Here is a 23,302-nt window from a genome sequence, read left to right as displayed (position 1 = left end):
AGCGCCCCCAGTCTCCCAGCCATCATCGTCGTTGCTTTCGGCATCCTTCCCTGCTCCGATTTCCGCCATCCCGTGGTAAGTACCCGATGAGTTCCTCTGCATGCAAGACACACACACACTGTCTACCTACACTTTTACACACTCATTTACATATACAGTGCACATACACAACATACACAATACACACGCGCACATGTATTTTATTTTATTTTATCTTCGTTTTATTTATTTATTTAGCTATTTGTTTACCTATTCATCTTTTTGTTTCTTTTCTTATTGTGATTTTTTTTAAATATTTAAAGCTTAAGACTTCATTGTATAGGTATTTATATTAATTGTCGTAGTATGTAGTTAATATTCGCATCTAGGCTTTTTATTGTATGTGTTAAAATTCTAAATATTGTGTTTAAAATTTCATTTTATTGCGGTGATATTTGTTTAGATTTCTTGTAATAATTATTGTAAATACTAATTGGTTTTCTCTCATTTTTGTAGGTTTCCTTTTTATTTGTTGGGGGCTGGTTTCAATTTTTAAATTTTGAATTGTATATATGTTAAATAAGTAGTATTATGGTTAATTGAATATTATTGTTAAAGTTTTCGTTGTCATATATTTATTTAATAAATAGTATATTCGTATTTAGGGTTTTTCTTTTATTGTTATAGTATTTGTTTTATAATTAGATATTCAAATTTAAATTGTGTCTATTATGTATTATCAAAATAAGGTTCTCATTGTCATCATATCATGTGTAGATATTATTTAGGTTTTTATGCATGTCTAGGTTTCTTTACATTATTTAGGGTTTTGGTTATTATTGCACTCATTTTATATGTAATATTTGTATATTTAGGGTTGTATATTAACTTTGGTGACCATACACATTGTAGAAGTAACTTATTTCCATTTTTATTATTTACTTACTCTGTTATTATTTTTCATATTTTAATTCTAAATTAGGTTTGTTTCCTTCATTAATTATTTCCATATTGTGTAATTATCAATTGCATGTTAAGATTAAGGCAGGTATTGCGGTGTTTAGGTAGGCCTCTTATTACTAATATAATGATTGCTATAATTATTATATACTTATACATATGTATATTATTATTATCATACATATATTAGCGTACTTGTTATTTATTATAATCATACATACATATGTCTATATATATATATATATATATATATATATATATATATATATATATATATACTGAGGGAGTATTATTATGACCATGTATTATTATTACTAGTATATAATCAATATACTGTAATTATTTATGTAGTATCATTGTGATATTTTTACATAGCGTTGTATTATTGACACGATATTATTAATATAGGGTTACTATTATAGTAATTTGTTTTTATAATTGTTACTATTATGGTTATTTTTTTTTACTAATATTAAATATTCTTAGTATTTTTTTGTTTTTCGGGTATAGTTATATTTTGTATTATGTGTTATATTTATTTTATGTTATTATTTATTTTTGATTTTTATCCCTATGATTTTAATGCTGGGGTATGAGCCTTCAGGCTTTACGTACCTTTGGTTCTGAGGGAATATGTAAATATTTATATTTTATATATATATTTTGTATTATTTATTTACTTATTTATTTATTTATGTATCTACTTTGTACGTGTATTAGTAAATTTACTAGAGGAGTAATTTTAAAGACTTACTAGATTGACTTAGAGGTAATTCCAAATTAATTATGTACTGTTCGTAAGAACGGGCGCGTAGGGGGTGCTCGTATCTTCCCCTTGCATAACCGAACTCTCGAACCTAACTCTGGTAACATAGACCCATTCTACCCCTAATGGCATAGTAATCATGTGTTGTAACCACACTAAAGGTTAGTGGTGACTCCGACATTTCATGTTTTTTCACGAAAATCTAAATTGATTGTTATTTCGCCGCCCGAGGCACACGCGCTCTCGGGACGTCGTGACAGCAGGTACCTATGTGTAGCCCTTGCCAACAAAATGGGCTTTAAGACGCTCAATAGATCAATTAGGTAAGTATTTGGTCCAAAACACCCATTTGGAACCCACAATTTTGGTGTTGGTGGGTCAAGGAACCAAAATCTAGGTACAATTATTTTGCAGGGCTTGAACTTTTTTGTCCATGGTAGCAAGCCAAACAAGGATTCTTAGCAGCGAATTTAAAGCCTTTTTTCCTAGTGGATGAAAGAAGAGCATAAATAAGTCCAGAGGATTTCACAAGGCCAAGATGCTCCGGGTGATGGGTCTTAAAAATGCCGGTTTTGGCTTGTGTGAGCATAGGATAGGAGCCTAATGGGGCAGGTGCAATAGGAGCGCGGGCAATGATAGGCAACTCAGTGTCGAGCTCAGGAGAAGCTGGTCTGAGGTCTGAGTGTGACAGAGATGAACGTGCATGAGAATTAGCTGCCTGCAAAGACTCATCCATTGAATCAAAACAAATAATACACGAAGTGGATCCGGATTAAAGAGTATGTCAAGAAGGCGATGCATGAGAAGGTAGGGGCATGTCTGAATGGGGAAGACTAGGTTCCAGAAATTTGGAGATGTGAAGGGAGGATATGGGTTAAGCTTGGGAAGTATGTTGGAAGGGAAAACGATTCTCATCAAATTGGGCATGTTGGCTGATATAAAGTCTAGAGGTGGTGGGGTGAAGACAACGAAACCCTTTGTAAGAGGAATTGTAACCCATAAAAATGCAAGGAATGCTACGAGGGGAAAATTTGTTTGTTATGTAGTGCACGTAAGAAAGAATAAACACGACAACCAAAGGGATGAAAGTTTTCATAATTAGGAGAGAAACCATATAGAAGCTCAAAAAGAGACATACCTTCGAGAAGCAGTGTGGGCAAACGATTGATGATGTAAGTAGCAATGCTAAAACTATCAACCCAGAAGTGAGGGTTGACACATAATTACAAATACTAAAAGAATCTAAAAAATACAAAGAGGTCATCCGTACACATCTTTCCTAAACCTTCTTAAACCTATGCCTAAAATATGTGTGTTGAATAGGTAGCCTAGGGGGTATAGGTGGTCATCCATTAGGGGGATCAGAAGACCTAGTTGAGGTTTACTTTATTAAGGATTAACTACAAAATTCTTTCACCAACTTTTCTAGTTGATCAATTTTTTTGAGTTTTTCTTCAAATTCCTGGGATAGTTGCCCATTAATGCCAACATTGTTGACTTCTTCTACTTTATTTGTCGAATCTGACATTTTCAAGGTAGCTTCATGTTGTACCACTATCTTACTCTTAGGTGTAAGATCATGCTAAATATGTCATCCACCCTCCTTTAGAAGGCTAGAAATTGATATAAAGGCATAGTCTGTAGTGAATTATCTAGTGGATGAGAGTGAATTGACTGGAGCGATTGATCCTTAATAATGGATTTAGACTCGAAATTGCATGATGTAGCCATGATTGAGTTCTAGAAAGAAATTCTTCCAAGTTTTGTATAGACGGCATGTTGTTGCTACTAAAATTTGTTTAGGAAAATTTGAATCAATCATGACTTCAATCATTTACTAAGAATGAAAAAAAAAAAAAAAAGGTTTGAAGGGTATACTCTAGGGGAGCACTCTGATACCTAACTCAGAGAATTTAAAATGATTATGCGATATCAAAAATAAAAGAGTGGGTGAGAACGAGATGAGATAAGATGACTTACCTTCCTTAAGGGGTCCTTTTTATAGGCATTTGAGATATCTCCCAATTGATTTCCCTACTAATGGATCACAAGAATTACTTTGATATATTATTATGGAGTAAAGACTGGTGTGCTAACCTACTACTTCAATTAATGGACGTTGTCTACTTTCCATTGATCCCTTGATATATTATCATTTTTTAATCTTACATAAGTTAATATTGAATTTAATGTTGGGGTCACTTTTAGATAATATCAACATATAAATTTTTGAGAAAAGAACAATTTTCTACCTCTATAATAAAATAACTTATTGTTGTAAATGAAATAAAAATAGGAATACAAAAAATTTTGAAGCTATAGAAATTCAACAGTCTTGTTCTTCAGGAGCTAGATGTTGCTAATCATCTTATTATCTCATTTTATTGTAAAGCATGTCCTTATATAGGTAAATACATTGGCATCCCAAAGGTTAACCACATAATGAACCATTATGTGGGCATACCAAAGTTGTAACCTATTATCTAGATAGTCATCCACATAAATATACATGTTTTACAACACTTCCTCTTGGATGACTATACACTATGAATATGCCTCGTTAAAACCTTCGCTAGGGAAAACCCTATGGGACAAAACCTTAACGAAGGAAAAAGAGTACAATATTCATACTTCCCGTAAAAAATACAATCAATTAAGAAATGACCTTAAGTTGTGGCATTCCACTGTTATGTACATGCTTCTTGAAAATTGAAGTTGACAATGCTTTTGTGAATAGATCTGCTGAGTTGTCTCTTAAACGAATTTCACAAATGTCAACATCTCCTTTCTTCAGAAGTTTGCGAGTGTAAAAGAATTTTAGTGAAATATGTTTAGTTCTATCACTTTTTATGTACCCACCTTTGATTTGTGAAATACATGCTGCATTGTCCTCGTACAATATTATTGGCGTGTCATTTGTAACGCCCTGACCCCCTACGTGGGCCCAGAGTACTACTAATCCATTCATTTACCTGATAATCAACATTCTAATATCATTTATGCAACAGAAAATATAACTATAATCTTCTAACAAATATAATACCAGAGTTTTCTAAATCTATCTACACACCATAATAAACCATGCTTCAACCTATATTCACATATATACATATCTCCAAAACATATCCTACACTTCCAGTATTCACAACTATTCCTTTCTTATCAATCTTAAAACATAAGACATAAAACATAAAATATTTACATTCCCAAAAACATCATTAAAATGTTTATACCCTTTTTCTTATATCTCTCAAAAATGCTATTAAACCTCGAGCTCTCTAAGCTCAATCTCGAGGAGGTCCTGAAAAAGATAAGTTCATATTCGGGTGAGACACATCTCAGTAAGGGAAGAAACAATATATTAAAACAATGTGTGGTCAACATAAGGTATGTATATAACATATTATTCATCATTTGCAAATCATTAACATAATTTCTAAAACCATTTTCTGATCCTACTCAAACACATGTAAGGTATTTTACCCACGAGATTACCTAAGGATAGGGGTGATTACCCGCCCATACAAGTAGAACCACTCTACTCTGATACATTAGGCAACCCAAAGGTCACAGTAAAAGCATACCAGGGTACTCACCTTACTTAGTAAACCCTTAAGTGATAAATTAATCTCGTGCTCACACAATTCATACCAAAAGTTTACCGGCGAAGGCTCCCAAAAATAGAGAAATCTACCCGCCCATACAAGTAGTTTTCCTCTGCCCTAGTACGTTATGCAGCCTACTGCTACATCTGATACAACCAGAGCACTCGCCTTTCTCAGCAAGTCATCGGGTTAAGAGTTTGCCTCGCCCAAACATAACATGTTCTACTAGCATAAATACTGCTAATACCATAATACATTATTTTGTTTGTCATTATTCTGCATCTCTCAACTGTTTATGTTTTCATTTTTTACTTTTCATTTCATTTCACTTTACGTGACTCTTTCCCATTTTACATTGTTCACATTTCACATTTCATTTCCTTTTCATTCATTTTTATTTTCATTTCATTTCATTTCATACCCAGCATCTTTCTGCTATTTTACTCAGCATTTTTCAGTTGTCATACATTTACCTACCATCTTTCAGTTGTTTTACCCAATATTTTTCAGTTATCATACATTTACCCAACATCTTTCAATTGTTTTACCCAACATGTTTCACCTGTTATATATTTACCCAACATCTTTCAGCTATTTTACCCAACATTTTTTAACTGTTTTATCCAACATTTTTCAGTTGCTTAACATGGTTGTATTAACACTCACATGCAGCATATTTTATATAAAATTTTCATACTCAGTTCATTTTTTGAATATCCTACTTCTCATACATATAACATATTTTCACACAACATTCTTATTTACTCATGCCACACTATTTAGCAGTAAAATTAATATATATTTTTTATAAAATAAGTTAGCCCACATTTAACATTCACATACTAGAAAAAAAATACCTTTAATTTCTTACGTAATTATTCTGAAAAATATTTCACTTTCATCAGTTCAATTTCACATATAAGTATCTAATAAAACAGTCATAGGCTCAAAAAGCATAATTTAAAGAGTTGGTATTTTAAATCCAAACTGAAACATATACACGTATATATAACACAATTCATTTTTCATTAAATTCATAAAAATTCTGGTTTATTATATTTTTCCCCTTACCTGGTTTCTTGAATTACACCAACAAGGACTCCGAAAAATACTTGCGGCGCTCACCCGAATCCTGAATAAAAAATCCTAATTTCATTAAATCAATCATAAATAAAATAATATTTTAATATTTCCTAGGGTCATAAATTTCAAATAAATAGTTATACCCTCAAATATAAACAATTCACCTAATTTTTCAAATCTCACTCTCGCTTTAGAGTGGGGCCTAAAAAACCTCAATTGGAAATTTACCAATGCCAAAATGACGACAATTGCGACTAATACCACGTGGTGGTGCCCGATCGTCCATTTAGCGGCAGATTTAAAGCGAAATTGAGAAATTAGGAAAAAATTACCTTATCCCAGGAATAATGCCTAAATCGCTCCCACAACAAATTCGTTCTAGTAAAAATGTCGGCGGTGGAACTAAAAATCCAACGACACCTTTCATTTCTCGATCCGCCACAAATCTGTCAAGAAATTGAGAGAGAGAGAGAGAGAGAGAGAGAGAGAGAGAGAGAGACGAAGATGGACACGAGCTGGGGCGCAAGAAATTTTCATAGAGGGGGGGTGGCAGCCTTCTACTTAAATTGATCCTGAATCTTCACTTCAGGATCCACTACTTAATTATATCATTACACATTAATAGATTATATTTAATTTCATATATATTCACTGTGTTATATTATATAATTAATGGTTGGATCATCATTAATTAATTACTTTAAGTTATATCTTTTTTATTTTTTATTGTTTTGTTTATTTTTTTTATTTTTCTTTTTTATTTTGGGATCACTACATCATTTGCTCGTGTAATCCACTTGTCTCCCTTTAATGTGTTGATTTTATAGTTCTTTAACCAAACATCATTCCCGACTTGCTTCGTGAACTGCCAATATTTTAAATGGTTGCGACGAGGTAACGGTGGATCCGTTTGCTTTAGCGATCCGCTCATTGAGATAGTATATCACCACATTTTAAAATCCTATCATGCTTCGTGGATCAGGTTTTATGCAGGACCAAACAGATCATCCAACATCAGGTATCCTTTTCAAACCAGACTGTTAAAGCCCTTAGGGTAAAATCAAACACTAGTCGATGTGCTGCGTAGTTTAAGGAAGAACACTGTTTTACTCATTTCAATGTTTCCGAGTTCGATGTAGAACTAAACCTTGCCCAGAAAATTGACCGCAAAAAATGCTATATTGGTCTACGTGCCAATTTGGAAGATACAAGAGCTCACCTTTGCACCTAAGATAGGGTACTTAGGACCAAAGCTTTCTTTCATCATCTTCTTCGTGCGGAGGACAAAAAATGATTTTTTTCCACATCAATTATTAACACCATCGGGGAGCTAATGGATAAGACTTATCATGTAAATTGTTTCAGATTTTTTTCTATATAGATGATTGATAATAAAATTCCACTTGTTAAATGTTCAACTTGAAACCAATGCAGAATTTTTGTCCTTCCCAAGATTCTTCTCTCAAATTCTTTCAGTAAGTAATCGCACCGTTGAGATCTTCTTCTTGAGTTTCCTACTAGGTTTATGTCATCACCAGACACTGGCTGACTAAACAAAGTTCAGAATTACTTCTTATGAAACACAAGACAATAAGATTATTTTCATATCCAATTGTTCAATCAAACTATTTCATCTTAGACAATTGTAGCCCACCTTTGCGTCCAGATTGCTTCAATCGCTACAAGGATCTTTTGGATTTAAAAGAAACATTTACCGTTGTTTTGGATTATAGGTTCATGCATTTTAAATCCTTCATGATTTTCATATATATGTCATGTATCCAAATGCGCCCCATACAAGTAAGTTGTTACTACGTCCATAAGTGAAATTCAAGTCTTCAAAACAGTTAAACCATCAAAAATCTGAAAGTAAACTACATTATAACAGAGGAATAAGTCTCATTATAATCTATACCAGGCTTTGGGAGGAATCCTTTGTCTCAAGACCTGGCTGTAAATCTCACAATTTCATTCATTCCATTTCTCTTTATAACGTACCTATTAATTCATTTATTCCCAACAAATATGACATTCTCAATAGATTTATTACGGTGTCCAAATACCCTTAACGTTTGCGCTCAGTGGTCTAGCTCAACTCGTGCTACTTTCTTCTTTCCATTTTCACCATCATTTCGATTTGACATTCTCTTACAATTTGAGGCTTAGACCTCACATCATTAAGAATTTCTGAAGCATTTCGCATATGCAAAACAAGGTCGACTTCAAAGCAGCCAACACTTGTGGTATTTTATTGTCATGGGGAAATTCTTGATTGTTGATCTTTATTTGTGAACCTCTGCTTGAGTTGTTAATGACTGTGGTCTTTTGGACGCGGTCACTTTTATGTTCAGTTCTCTTGATTTTTCTTTCGAAAGAAACAGATTCACTTTTTGCACCAATTTGGTCTACACCACACCTCTCTGCGCCTTTGGATTCATTAGCTTGCTAGTCCCATTGGGTTGTTCTTCAGGAACTATCCGACTTTGGCGGAACGAATATTTTACTGTCGGACACATTGGATAGTTGAGTATCTACTGTTTGGTAGCGGTTAAAAATCATCTGACGAATTAAGTGTTGGCACACCATTCTTCACACATGAATTCTTTCGTTGATACTTCATAGGATTCACTAATTTGAATTTGTGGCTTGTGTTTGAGATTTAGATCTAGTTGTGCTGTGTCTCCAATAATATGGCATGTGTGTGTGGAAGCCTTTACCTGTTTCGCTTCACCGAATGATGAGTGGTAAACCTAATTCAGCAAAGTGACATTCTAGATCTCTTGCGCTGACAAAAAGCTGCGTCCGTATGTGTAGTGGTTACGATATCTATATGAAAAGAAAGAGAATCACTAAGCCAACATAATTCCCCAATCCACGCGAGGGGTCACAGCTTACTATTCGTGTGTGCCTGGAGCAATGAATATGAGACTTCAACACAATCCTAACATTCTATGTTGAGATAGATTTTAAGGTGGGGGGGGGGGGTGAATAACAACAAGTTGTGAAGGGAAACTTGTCAATATGCAGTTGGTCAAAAGGTTTAAGCAAGGACACAGCATGCACGATATGTCATGAGTCTCCAAGCAGAAGCAGGCTGGCTTTGATCGCACATAAACATGCAGTGTCATAGAACAAACCTGTAACGCTTAATAAGAATATTCCGCCTAAACCATTTTGTTCATTAAAATGTTTTGAAGAAAAGCACCTGCATTACTAAATGGACAATCTGGGAATATTAAGAAAACTTGATCTTAACTTTAGTTATTTGAGCAAGAAATTAGCAAAGCAACATTACGAGTTGAAAGTAGTCAAACAGGTGACCCATCGAGTGGAAGCTTAAATTAAAACCATGAAATATCGAATGGTCCTTAAGATGATGGATGGGGCCCCCAAATACCTCCTTATGTTTCTTTGTAGAAAAGATGAGACTCTAAAGAGTAATTTAATGGAGAAAGTCACAATTAGTTTGTCCTTGAGCACAAGACGTACAAAATAATCACCAGGTAAAAGAACTTTTCTGATTCTTTAAATGATGTCCATGTGTATTTTCATGAATCAATAGCATCATAGGTTGAACCAGGATGACAAGACGCTCATGCAAACGTATAAACTTTAGGCTCGAAGCACTTCCTGGTGCATAAAATTGATTCAACCATCCTTATTTTTGTGAAACATGTCCAAATGAAAAAACTTGAAAAATTTTCTAATATGATCTTCTAGTTGAAACTGAGATGTAATAAAAGATAATTCTCATATCTTCTTTCATTTTGGTTTCAACAGATATCCATTGCGACGTATATCGTTGTAAACTTAGTATTTTCTTCTGGGATCTACTAGAATACAACACATCATCAATTATCACCTTTTGGCCCCTTTGAACTTCATAGTGAACTCCTTCCAGAGCCTCTATACATTTGTATAGCATATTTTATATAACATTAATTCACTAAGTTACTGCAAAGAAATTTTTTTAACACGAGATTGTGTGAGTCGTGCCATCTCAGCTCCATCCAAACACATGTGTACATCCTCACATTTTATCGTAGTTGACTTTTGTAGGATGAAGTAATGAAAATGAAAATAACAATAAGGAATAAGAAGAGCTAATATCTTATTAGACATGTGTCCCCCCAATCAATATAGATCAATTTTGCCATTAGGATTCGTAAAAAATCGTAAATATCAAAATCAACGTCACACCATGAGGAACTCAGACTTAGCATCATGGGGGTATGACAACTTGCACTTTTCAATCATCTGTTATGCCCTTTTCCTTTCTTAATGGTAACGATGCTTATATAAATATCAACTAGGTGTTTAAAGTGCGACATTTCAGACCATGACTTTTTGTTCCACACCTATAATCAATATTGCCATCTAGTATTTGGCACTTTGTTTTATTTTTGTTCTTCAAAAGCTTTCTTATTGTTCCCTTTCTCATTTCCTTGGATCTTTTCAAGTTGCAACCTGTGTCTGTTCTCAAACCTTTGAAGTTGAGTGGCTCATGCACGAGTCCAACAATTTTTCTACACGACCGCGGCACGACCTTGAGAAATAACAGAATGCCCCACATTTTACGTCATGAGGAACTGTTGGTCTGAGCCAGTTCTGGACAAGTTTGATGATTTTATCTCAAAATACAAAAAAGATCATATTTTTGTTCATATCCAGCGGCAGTAACAAGAAATTTTTATCCGTTCATACTATTTATAAATAAGACGTCGCTGCGATATTGCTGAGCCTACAGGATGGCACATGTCGAGGCCTGAAAAGTCAGTATTTGTTTTGAATTTTAATGACATACCAGTTGTTGGTGAGTGGTTCTCCGCAATAACTTCAATTAAGAGCTAATTGTAAATAAGGCTGAATTATATTCCCTTACAGTTTTAAAATCGTTACTCAATTCGTGGTCAAGTTTTATTTAATCATAGCGAGTCAAAAGGGTGGAAAGAAGAATATTGACCCTTTGTTGGTGGGCATAGGCGCTCATTGTAGGGTGCCAAATGATAGGTCAAATCATTTATAATAGGGAAGGGGTCGTCAGTTCAATTCTTACGTGTAGACCTGTTTATTCGAAGGAAAATCATTTGGGTCTTGGTTGCGCAAGGCTTCCGCCTAGCGGTAGGAGTTTCAGATTGTTACGTTGAAGTCTATCAATGATATGGAGCCATGAAGGTCACAAGCTTAAGAGGGTGAGCGCGCAGCACAAAGTAGTCCCTCTGGTGGCAGATACAAGGGCGGCCAAAAAGATGAAGGGGAACGAGGCAATCCTTGGTTGAGGTGACAGCAGAAAGGTCACGTTGAGAACAAAGAAAATTTCAAGTTACAGTGGAAAATAGTAATTGAATTTTATTCTCACATATATCCCACAAAAAAGAGCGTAAGGACACGTACACGCAAGATAAGATATGTTAACATATAATACACATGTGAAGCGAAAAAAATGAAACTTATAGAGGCACAGAACAAATGTTAAAGAAAACAAGATTTGCGTATACGGAAGAAGCATGATCACGAATCATTGTTATGATTACATTAAAGACATTAAGCATGCTTAATACGTTTGTGTGTTCTGTAAAATTAAAATTAAAAAGAGCAGCTAGACAAAAAGTATCTTTTTGTGGGAGTATACACTGAAGTCAACTCTGAGGGCCTACATTCATGCAGGGTAAACTGATGTATGTTTGGTTAAGCATTGAGTTACTTCGTCATTTATATACTATGTAAATATGTCTTTAGATAGGTAAATACATGTGTGAGGATTACCAAGGGATAACCACAGAGTGAATCATTACTGTCTGGGCATACCAAAGGTTTTAACCTATTGTTTAGATAGTCATTTACATAAATATACATGTTTTACAACACTTATCTTATTTTAATGTCATTATGGATAAAATAAAATCTTTCTAGTAGAAAAAGAAGATAAAAATAATATATTTGAAAGTTACACAAATAATTGAATGAAAATATTATCTTTATACACATATTTATTTGTTCTGTGATGCTTGAAGAGGAGCTTGAGGCGCACTTCTTGCTTGAATTCACCTAAAATCACAAAATTCAACCCAACTATTGCTCTTAATCAATTTAAAAAATATCAAATTCATCCTTGCAAGAAAATATGGGAACAAAATGTCGCCAATTTTAGATGTCCCCAATGTAAATTATTAGAACCATATGTTTATCTGCATTAACACAACGTAGACGCCACCACCACCTCCTCCCCCACAATACCTTCTCGAAAAACGCCCACTAAAGCATCTTCCAACTCAAATTACCACGCTACCCATACCAAATCCCAAAATGACCAATTTACCCTCTCTCTCTCACACACACACACACACACACACACATTCACTGAATACATGGACTCCAACTCCCCGTCGCTCTCTCTCTCTCTCTCTCTCTCTCTCACTTCTTCACTGAATACATGGACTCCACCTTCCCGTCGTTCCCTCCCAACAGCAGATACTTGTCCTTCCTGGTCAAACCGGTGCACTCAAACCCCAGCACCCCTCCCAACACCCTTTGCACGTGATTCGCCACCTCGATCGGCGTCTTCCCGCCGGCCTTACACGTCATCTCCTCCGCCACCCTATCCAGGAACGTTATCTCGTACGTCGGCCTCGGATTCATGAAAAAAAAGTAGGCGTCCCAAAACTTCACCCCCCTCACCGTCGTCCCGTAAAACATGTTCTGCCGCACGTTCACCGCCACCGGCACTATCCGGTCGCTGAGCTCCGCAAACAGCGCGCTGAACCGGAGCAGGTACGGCTCCCGACACGTGGTGCCCTCGGGACACACCACCAGGTCGCCCTTCTGGAGGAGCGCGGTGATGCGGGCTGCGTCCGCCTCCCGGTCGCGGGTGAGGGCGACGGCGGGGATGGGGGACTGGAAGCGAGAGAGGCGGCTGACGCTGTAGGTGACGCAGGAGACCTTGCGGCCGAGGGCGATGGCGATGACGATGGGGTCGAGGGCGGTGCGGTGGTTGCAGACGTATAGATTGCCGGGGGAACCGGGAGAGGGAGGCGGCGGCGGGGAGCCGCGGATGACGAGGTTGATGCCGAGGGCGGGGTAGGTGTAGCGGACGATGCGCTCCGGGAGGGGGATGTTGAGGTAGACGCGGACCAGGGAGAGGAGGAAGCCCAGCGGGAGCCACAGGAAGGTCACCAGCGCGTTGGATGGGGTCGGAAGTTGGACGAGGCGCCCATCGTGGAAAATGACAGGCGATTTCAGGCGATCCGCCGGCACCGGAGTCGCGGTTGGGTCGGGGTGCACCATGTAACCATTCTGTTAAGTAACCGGACAACGAGTCATTAATAATAATAATAATAATAATAATAATAATAATAATAATAATAATAATGACAGTAAAACTTAAACTAATAATAATAAACTTAAAATAATTATAATGAGCCGTGAAAATGTAATAATAATAATGAGGATGAGATGAGAAAAACGAAGTGTAGTAATACGCTTCTAATTAATTAATTTTATATAATTAAACCAGAATATACGTCTCAGCTATAGTTGATGATTAATAAATATAAAAGATAAAGAAATAAAAATTCATGTGAATCTGTGAATTTTAAAATAGAATTTTAAGAATTTCATTTCGTAAAAGAAAAGAAAAAGACAATAAAAATTGAATTTTATATTGTTTTATATATTAAATGTTATTTAAAATGAAAATTTATTTAAACATAATCAAAATATTCAAACTTTATTTATACATGTAATATATATTTTACTTTATTTGATGACTAGATCTAAGAAAGTAGCTTTTTTTTTTTTTTTTATTTTCCAAAATTATTTTTTTAAGATTAAATCGTAGCCTCCATCCACAATTACAAAACTTTAAATCTTAATTTTAGTATTTTACAATAATAATAATAATAATAATAATAATAAACCGACCAAAAATAAATAAAATTATGATATTGGCAGAGTAAAGGGACAGTGGTCCAGGGGAGTAAATTGGATCAACCTAACTCCCAACGACCATTCCGACAATTTCCATCAGCATACATAAATACTCCATTAAACGACGTCAACCAACCCACAAGTACACAATAAACAAACATTATATAATTAATGATAGCAATTACCCACAAGTTTGAGCTATTTTTCAAAGAGAAAATCATCACAAAATCATCGGCTGCTCTCATTTTTTAAAAATATTTTCTTAAAATGTAAAATTTGACATTTTATTTTTGATCTCTTTTATTAATGTCAAAGACCCAAATACCCATTAAAATAAATATCCTAAAATATAACCGAAATGAAAATGACAAGCGTTGATAAAAACTAAAAAAATTAAATTACAGTGTCAATTTAGTATAACAACAATTTATATTTCTTCAGATTATTTGAGTAGAATATATATAAAAGAGAATCCAAAATTATGATTTTTTTGTATATACATTTTATCACATTTTTTTTTCATAAATTTTAAATTAATTTTATATCAATAATAACTTAAAATAAGATAGTAAATAAGAATTTAATAGTCTTAAATTTATCAAAAGAAATGGTTCATGATCACAAAAATTAGTAAAAAATTATTCATATAATGTACCTTGCCTACCGTCACTTAAAGACTTGATTTTATCGTTATTGTTATTGTCCTTTGAAATTAAGTGCATATTTTCTAATTCAAGTCTGTGTTAAATATACGAATGTAAATCACATGTAATTATATGATTCACTCTTATGCTGAGTCACAACACAACACATTGAATATTATAGCATATATTTTTTGCTAGGAAATTTTTTTAAAATATATATAACAACAACCATTTGTTTTTAAGATTTAAAAAGTTTAAGAAACCATGTATAATAAAAATAATAATTTTTTACCTATTAACTTACTAATTGAGGGTAACCTTTTTCAAAAGTTTGAAGAAATTTTAAATTTAAATTTATGTTGAATTAGAATAAAATTTAATATAAAATTATATTAAAAATAATTTAAATTTACTCAAATTTAAATTTAAAATTTAGGATTCATACTTGTAAATGCAACGCTAATGCATTTCGCGCGCACACAAGAGTGGCCATCTGCTTGGACCGCGTCGAATTGCAGATCGAGATACAGAAGACGATAGAAGCCATATAATCAATTAATATTAAATAGCAGAGACCAACCTTGCAAGCGGACAAGAAATCGTAATCAGACTCGCGATCCCCGATCCCGATATCCGGCGACTCGTCGCCGAACTCCTTCAGAACCGCCACTAACTTTTTCTTCCCCACCAAAACTCCGGGCGACTTCACGAACCCGGTGGCCCTCTTTGTCTTGGGATTAACCTCGATCTCCGTCCCCAACACCTTGTCCCCGCCCAGGAACTCCTTCACGAAGGGCTCCACCATGACCGTGGGGTTCGCCGTGACCACCACCTTGCGGCGGCACCCGTCGAAAGCCGCCCAGCTCTCGGGGCGGACGTCGGCCGCATAGAAGCGGGGGAGGACGGCGCGGGCGGCGAGCTCGATGTCGCGCAGCTTGAGGCCGTAGAAGGAGATGAAGATCATGGTCTGGATGGCGAGGGACTCGGAGACGAAGAGGTAAGCGACGGCGATGAAGGGGAAAGAGAGGAGGAGGAGGAGGCCGCGGAGGAAGCTGCCGGCCTCCGCCGCCACCAGCATGAAGTAGGGGAAGGAGCTGCGGGAGATGAGGAGGGTGCCGTCGAGGTCGGCGGCGATGGAGTGGCGGGGCTTGGCGGCCGCGCCGGTGAGAGTTGCGATGGAGGGGAAGGTCCGACCCGGTTTGGGTGACATATTCGGGTCGAAAATGTTGAGTATGGGGTGGGTTTTTGTTTGGAGGGGAGAATAAGTGGGGGAGGAAGCGTTGGTTTTAAACGTGGGGAGGGGGGGTGAAATTACGGAAATGGGTTTTGGTGGTTCGCAATTGGGGAATTTATTATCTGCGGAGTGACTTAAATGAAACCGAGTGTCACGTAGATGTAATAGTGGACCCATACTTATGCAAGTAGGGACGAGAAAATGGAGTTTTTTTTTTGGATTATCTTTTTTTAAAAAAATATATTAAATAATATTATTTTTTAGGAAATATTTTCCAAAATGACTCTGACATAATCTCGCTATTCAGAGTAGCGAGATTTGGTTGCCACACGTCTCTGCGAGAATGGGTCTGACATTTAAATCTCGCTACTTGGAGTAGCGAGATTTTTTGTGCACCTAATTAAATTGTTTTCTGAATTATTTAAGTGAAGAATTAATTATTAATTTAAATTTTCACTTATATTTATAGTTTGAAATTTAGTTAAATCTTACTACTTGGAGTAGCGAGATTTTCTGTGCATCAGGTTTTCATTATTAATTAAATTGTTTTCAGAATTATTTGAGTGAAGAATCAATTATTAATTAAAATTTTCACTTATAATTTATAGTTTGTAATTTAGTTAAAAATGTTTTTAATTAAATAGGGAAATCTTTATATATTTTATTGAGTGGGAAATATTTAAACATTAACATGTTCCATTTGTTGCCGCTATCTCTAGCACAAAGAGAGCCCATGATCCATCAATTTATCATACTGTTCCTTTTGATGGAGTTAAGATTTTAATTTCCGCATTTCTGGCATTTCGTATTTTGTGTTTGTTCCTTTATTATCCTCTCTCTCTCTGTTTCTGTTCTACCATTTTTTCCCTATAAATTCTAACGTCATTTTTATTTTACTAATATGGGTGTTTCGATTTTTTCTGTTAAGCGTTAATCGTTTTTTTAAAAAAAAATTGGAATGATGAAGAGTAGAGAATAAAATGTTGATCGTGAGGATAATTAAAATATTGGGATATGCTTCCATTAATTTGGATTGTTAAAGGATTGGGATCATGACTGCCTCCATTATTTTGTTTCTCCATGTGTCATCTAATATATTACTCATTAGTCATTACCATAATTAATTTTGTTCCTTGGGAGCAGTTAGGTTGTGGGATAACCGTTTATATGGCTTATAGGATGAACAGCTTGCTTGGCTAACCAGGTAAGGAAACTGCCTATATGGCTTATAGGATGAATAGTTTGGCTAACCAGGTAAAGACTCTAACCTCTAAAGAAAATGAGACATGCGAGGATGATAAATTGAAGCAAACTTCAAAGAAAAAAGTGTACAATGGTAGCAATAAGAACAATACTGTTGTTATGGAAAAAAGGACATCTTGGGTTTCTTAAAGTTAACATGGATGGATTGTCAATAGGGAGGAAAGTGGATCTAAAAGCTTCTTCTATATATGCTACTTTAGCCCAAGCACGAGAGGCCATGTTGGATAATCCAACCATAGGCATCACTTCCATTTGTGAGTGTAATCTTTCTTTTTTATATTTTTTATTAGTAATGTATAATTTACTTATTTTCTATAAATTCAATCTTAAATGTTTTGATGTGAAACTATTGTTAAATCATTATTACACCTCAATCTAACGACTAACTTTTAAAACCAAGTGGTTTAAAATGACATAAACATTTTGATAATCAAGGTCAAATTAGTAGGACTAGGACAGTAATGAGTTGCATAGATAATTCCTTTCTAGTTTTAAAATGTAATTATAATTGTGTAACTAGGTTCGAGTGGAGAGAGTGAGCAATCAAGAAAGGCCACCAAGCTTTTAAATGGATCATCCGAATTTGTCCTCACTTATGAAGATAAGGAGGGGGACTTGATGCTCGTACGAGATGCTCGTTTGAAATGATTATACTAGTGCAACATATTTATACTTATGTATATATGTTTTTGTGAATGAGTCTTTGTGTGTGTATATATGCACATATTTATGACTGATATTTGTATATGCACTACTAAGCCCTAAATGGCATCCCATCAAATGACAAGACTAGCCTTGTGGAAGAGTAGTTGGTCTATTTTGAGCAACATTTTAAGGTGTAGGAACAGTAGCTCCACTACTAGTAACGTAATATTAAATATTTTGGACCATGCTTTTAAGGTCTGTTTCATTCAAGTTCTTAGGTACTTTGGACAGGCAGAGGCCTATGTCGTTGGAAAAGACAATATTGTCTTTGGAAATTTAGATGGTAAACATATGTTTGTTGGTTTGTGTATAAGATGTTTCTCAACACAGTGAAGAGGCTTATAATCATGAAGACATCAAAAGCTAATGGACTTGGTACTTAAGATTATTAATTATGAAGACATCGAAGTTTGGAAACGCCTAGACGATATGAAATTATATGTTAACTAATTTACTTAACACAATTATAAAAATCAAGAAAATGTTAAACAAATAGAGGAAAACACTTTAATACCTATAAACCAAAATAAAGAATATATTTACAATTGTACTAATTACTCTGCAATTATGTTTATGACTCATGGAATGGAACTGCGGTAAAAGTTAATGGAACCAGTATGTTCACAACGTTACATTCACAAGTTTCGTATACATTCAACCTATCAAAATACTGTACTAATTTCGACAAAGTCCTGTTTACAAATTGAGCATCCATCCACGCACCTGTGCAAAGAAAACATTCTTCAAATTTAATGGAACCAGTATGTTCACAATGTTACATTCACAAGTTTCGTATACATTCAACCTATCAAAATACTATATTAGTTTTGGCAGAGTCCTGTTTACAGATTTAGCATATCCATCCACGCACCTGTGTAAAGAAAACATTCTTCAAATTTAATGGAACCAGTATGTTCACAACGTTACATTCACAAGTTTCGTATACATTCAACCTATCAAAATACTATACTAATTTCAGCAGAGTCCTGTTTACAAATTGAGCATCCATCCACGCATATGTGCAAAGACAACATTCTTCAAATTTAATGGAACCAGTATGTTCACAACGTTACATTCACAAGTTTCGTGTACATTCAACCTATCAAAATACTATACTAGTTTCGGCAGAGTCCTGTTTACAAATTGAGCATATCCATCCACGCACCTGTGCAAAGAAAACATTCTTCAAATTTAATGGAACCAGTATGTTCACAACGTTACATTCACAAGTTTCGTATACATTCAACCTATCAAAATACTATACTAATTTCGGTAGAGTCCTGTTTACAAATTGAGCATATCCATCCACGCACTTGTGCAAAGAAAATATTCTTCAAATTTAATTGAAAAAGTATGTTCACAACGTTACATTCACAAGTTTCATATACATTCAACCTATCAAAATACTATACTAATTTCGGCAGAGTCCTGTTTACAAATTGAGCATATCCATCCACGCACCTGTGCAAAGAAAACATTCTTCAAATTTAATGGAACCAGTATGTTCACAACATTTACATTCACAAGTTTCGTATACATTCAACCTATCAAAACACTATACTAATTTCGGCAGAGTCCTGTTTACAAATTGAACATATCCATCCACGCACCTATGTAAAGAAAACATTCTTCAAATGAACAAATTAACACACTTGGCACTTTACATATGGGTCCTCTATAGATTCAGAATTAAGAACAAATACATTATGTACAAATGATATATTCTAAAAAAATACATGATGTACAAATGAAGTAATGAATAAATACATTATGTACAAATGAAGTAATGAATAAATACATTATGTATAAATAAAGTAATGAACAAATACATTACGTACAAATGAAGTTGTAAAAGATTATATATGATGTACAAATGAACATATACATGATGTACAAATAAAAAAATGAACATATACATGTTGTAGAAGTGAAATAATACGACGATCATCACTTACTCGGTGCTGTAGGGAGGTCATCTTCGGTGTCGAGGTGGCTGTCGTCTGCGTCTGCTCACACCTGGCTGCTCGTCCCCGTCTGGCATCTGGTCACGTCGATGTGCTGCATGTCCGTCGTCTCCGCCCATAGGTACTACAATATATATGATAATATTATTATTTTAATGTTTCTTGATGATATTATTATTATTTTTATTTTTCTTGATTCATATAATGTTATAACATAGCATCAAAATCCAATGATTAATGAAAACATGCATTCAAAAAAAATTGTTACTATATCAATTTAAATACATACAAAAAAATTTCAACACTATAAATAAAAAAAATTTCATGTTTTAGGCAGTATCATAAAAAAGAAAATTCAAATACAAAAATACAAACACTAACCTAAAAAAAAAGCGCTTTCGAACGAAACTTTCAGCACTCTAAACTCAATCAACTCCGATTATCAAACAAGTTTTCGATCAAACAAAATTAATTTCAAAATTTATGAACCATAAACATTGAGAATGTGTCTTACCCCATTTGCTCCTTTATATACGCACGCTTGAACCCCACTCGTCGCAACGGTCACCTGCGCAAACATCCGGCCTACCCTTCAACGGTAACCTACAGCTCGCTCTGCTCCTCCCCGTCTTTTTGCAAACAGGTACCACTTTCTATTCGCACAGGGAAGGAGGAAGAACGACTGAGTTTAGGTTGAAGCAAATCTAGCGAGATTTGCCATGCGTCGATAGCCAGGTGGATAGGCATTTAAGATCCGAAGCAAATCTCGCTACTCCAAGTAGCGAGATTTGCCACGCGTCAAACGGCGGGTGGCCCAGCATTTTACGTATCCGAAGCAAATCTCTCTGGTTCGTCCAGCGAGATTTGCCACGCTTTGACACGAGCTCCTTCTCTCAAAAGTAAATCTCGCTACTTGGAGTAACGAGATTACGTCAAAGTCATTCTGGGAATTATTTCCCAGAAAGGGATATTATTTAATATATTTAAAAAAAAAAGATAATTCTGGAAAAACTCCGAGAAAACGTGTTAAACTTACTGGGTTTGGATGGGTTATTACGAGTCGAAATTAAATGGATTCGTATTCAAGTTGATTTGTTTATTAACCGATAATTATTATGTAAACCCAAATTTACCTGTTTAATAAACGGATTAATAACAAGTCATCCGTTTAAAAAATTAAATTTATTTATTTTAAAATTTTTAAAATATTTCATATAATATGATTTTTTTTAAAAAAAAAAACACTCATTCATTTTATTTTTAAACAGGTTATAAATGAATCACTCGTCGAATGACCCAACCCGAACCTGTCTAACTTGTTTAATAAACAGATCAGGTTCGGATTAAACGGGCGGGTCACCGATCACCCATCGAGTTTCGACCAATTTTACCATTCTTATATGTCAACTTCGTGTGTGGGGTCTATCTTGTTAGCTTTGGTGTATTTCCAACAGGGAAGTGAATTTGAATTTTAAACTTTCTTCCTAAGTTCAACTAATCCAACAATCAGTATTACACAAACCTAAGGTCTATCTATACAGTTCCAATATGCGTAGATAAATATAACATGCACAAATTAAATCATGTACAACATTCACAATATAACATACACATGCAAAAATATAAATTACGGAAATATAAACAGTGCACATACAATATGTTATCGGGGTTCGACCAACTGTGCCCACGCCCCCACCTTAGCTCACCAGCACAAGGATTCCACTACGGCTCACTTAACGAGTGGAGCAGCACCGTTTACAACCAGGTCAATTAGCGGGTCTGACCTCAACCTACACCTTACCACGATGGTGCACCTAACTTTCCTAACCGGGACTATTCAACAGGGCTAATCTCCCTCTATAGGCTTATGCTTGAAATACAATAAATGTAATACAAATTTTGCGTAGAAATAAGTGCTTCTTAACTAAGTAGATTATGTAGCACAATTCAGCACAGTATAATCAATGCACACCAATCATGTAGGAATTATAAGCTCAATGGTATTTGTGTGCAATCAACACTCAAGATAATGTCTATATTCAATCTAGCACCAAAGTGTACCAATAAGCTAATCTTTGAAACTATAAACCAAAGAATATTTCAATCACAAATTAAGGTTTCAAAGATTTCCAACAATAGTAATCAAAACATCTCTAAAAATATTTTCTCAAGATTCTAATACAAAGAGATATTTGAAATATAGGTTTGTCAAAAAAAAATTTATCACAATCAAAATACAAGCCTTGGAGTCTTGCAATGCAAATGTCAAGACTCACAACCTTCAAAGTTTTCCTCACACAATGAAGTTATTAAATAAACCCGGGGAACTATAAGCTAAAACTCTTAATTAAAATCAATCAACCAATAAATCAAAGAGAGTTTTTAGCAAGTAGGAATATTGTAGAATCACTCAAGGATACTCTCACACAATAAGATTTTTCAAATGAATGAGCAAATGATGAGTATTTGGCTTAGTATGGGAAGATAGAGCTCTCAAAACTTTAGAAGAAATTTCCTTAATCTAAATCCCTAATTCTCTCTTAATTTATGCAAATGATCACATATATATAGCCTTACTCAAAAATATAATTGTTAGGACACAAAGGGTATTATTAAATTTGTTTAATGAATTTTAAAACCAATTTACCTTAATTAACCCGAGTTACCGCAGTTAAAAATTAAGCAACCCAAGAGTTTCGATCACCTGAACTCTAGGTTCAGTCACTTGAACACTCACAATGGGAAAAGACAATTTTGAAGTTCGGGTGCCCGGTGAGAATTTCAGGTGGTTAAACCAAGGCGATTTTCATTTTGTTTGAGGTTCGATCGCCCGGTCTCAAGTTTGGTTTACTGAACTCACATATTCGGTCACCCGAGGGTAAAATGGACTGTAGGTTTGGGCGCCTGGGGACAATGGAAAAGTACATAATACTGGTTTGGTTGACTGAGGATACTATGGTCCATTTGAGTTCGGTCATCCGAACCCAGGTCAACATTTTGACTGGTCCACGATTCGGTCGACCAAGGCAATTTGACTTGCCAAGTTCGATCGCCCAAAGTCAGTTCATTTAGCCTTTTAAGTCCTAATTTATTTTAATTGATTCCTTTGATAGTATATGTGATTTTGGGGACCATTTTACGTGTAAATGCTAGGACCTAGGGTCTTTCTAATG

General features: G+C 35.1%; 1 protein-coding gene across 1 annotated transcript; it reads right to left on the bottom strand.

Moving 5' to 3' along the window:
• Positions 1–12,482: 12,482 nt before the first annotated feature.
• LOC131166857 (probable glycerol-3-phosphate acyltransferase 8) lies at positions 12,483–16,216 on the bottom strand. Its single transcript, XM_058125461.1, has 2 exons — positions 15,544–16,216; positions 12,483–13,686 (listed from the first exon to the last, which is right to left on the bottom strand). Exons 1-2 carry the CDS (start codon positions 16,171–16,173, stop codon positions 12,808–12,810), a joined length of 1,509 nt encoding a protein of 502 aa, XP_057981444.1. The 5' UTR covers positions 16,174–16,216; the 3' UTR covers positions 12,483–12,807.
• Between the last annotated feature and the right edge of the window lie 7,086 nt (positions 16,217–23,302).

The sequence above is a fragment of the Malania oleifera genome, chromosome 10 (genome assembly GCF_029873635.1).
Source record: "Malania oleifera isolate guangnan ecotype guangnan chromosome 10, ASM2987363v1, whole genome shotgun sequence".
Classification (NCBI taxonomy): domain Eukaryota; kingdom Viridiplantae; phylum Streptophyta; class Magnoliopsida; order Santalales; family Ximeniaceae; genus Malania; species Malania oleifera.
Note: the sequence above shows the minus strand (reverse complement) of the source record. Positions and strands in the feature narration are given on the sequence as shown.

Bases quoted from the DNA above. Each gene is read 5' to 3' on its own strand.
- LOC131166857 (XM_058125461.1), bottom strand. From the start codon at position 16,173: ATGTCACCCAAACCGGGTCGGACCTTCCCCTCCATCGCAACTCTCACC. The intron at 13,687-15,543 runs GTTGGTCTCTGC...GTTACTTAACAG, and splicing joins ATTTCTTGTCCGCTTGCAAG to AATGGTTACATGGTGCACCC.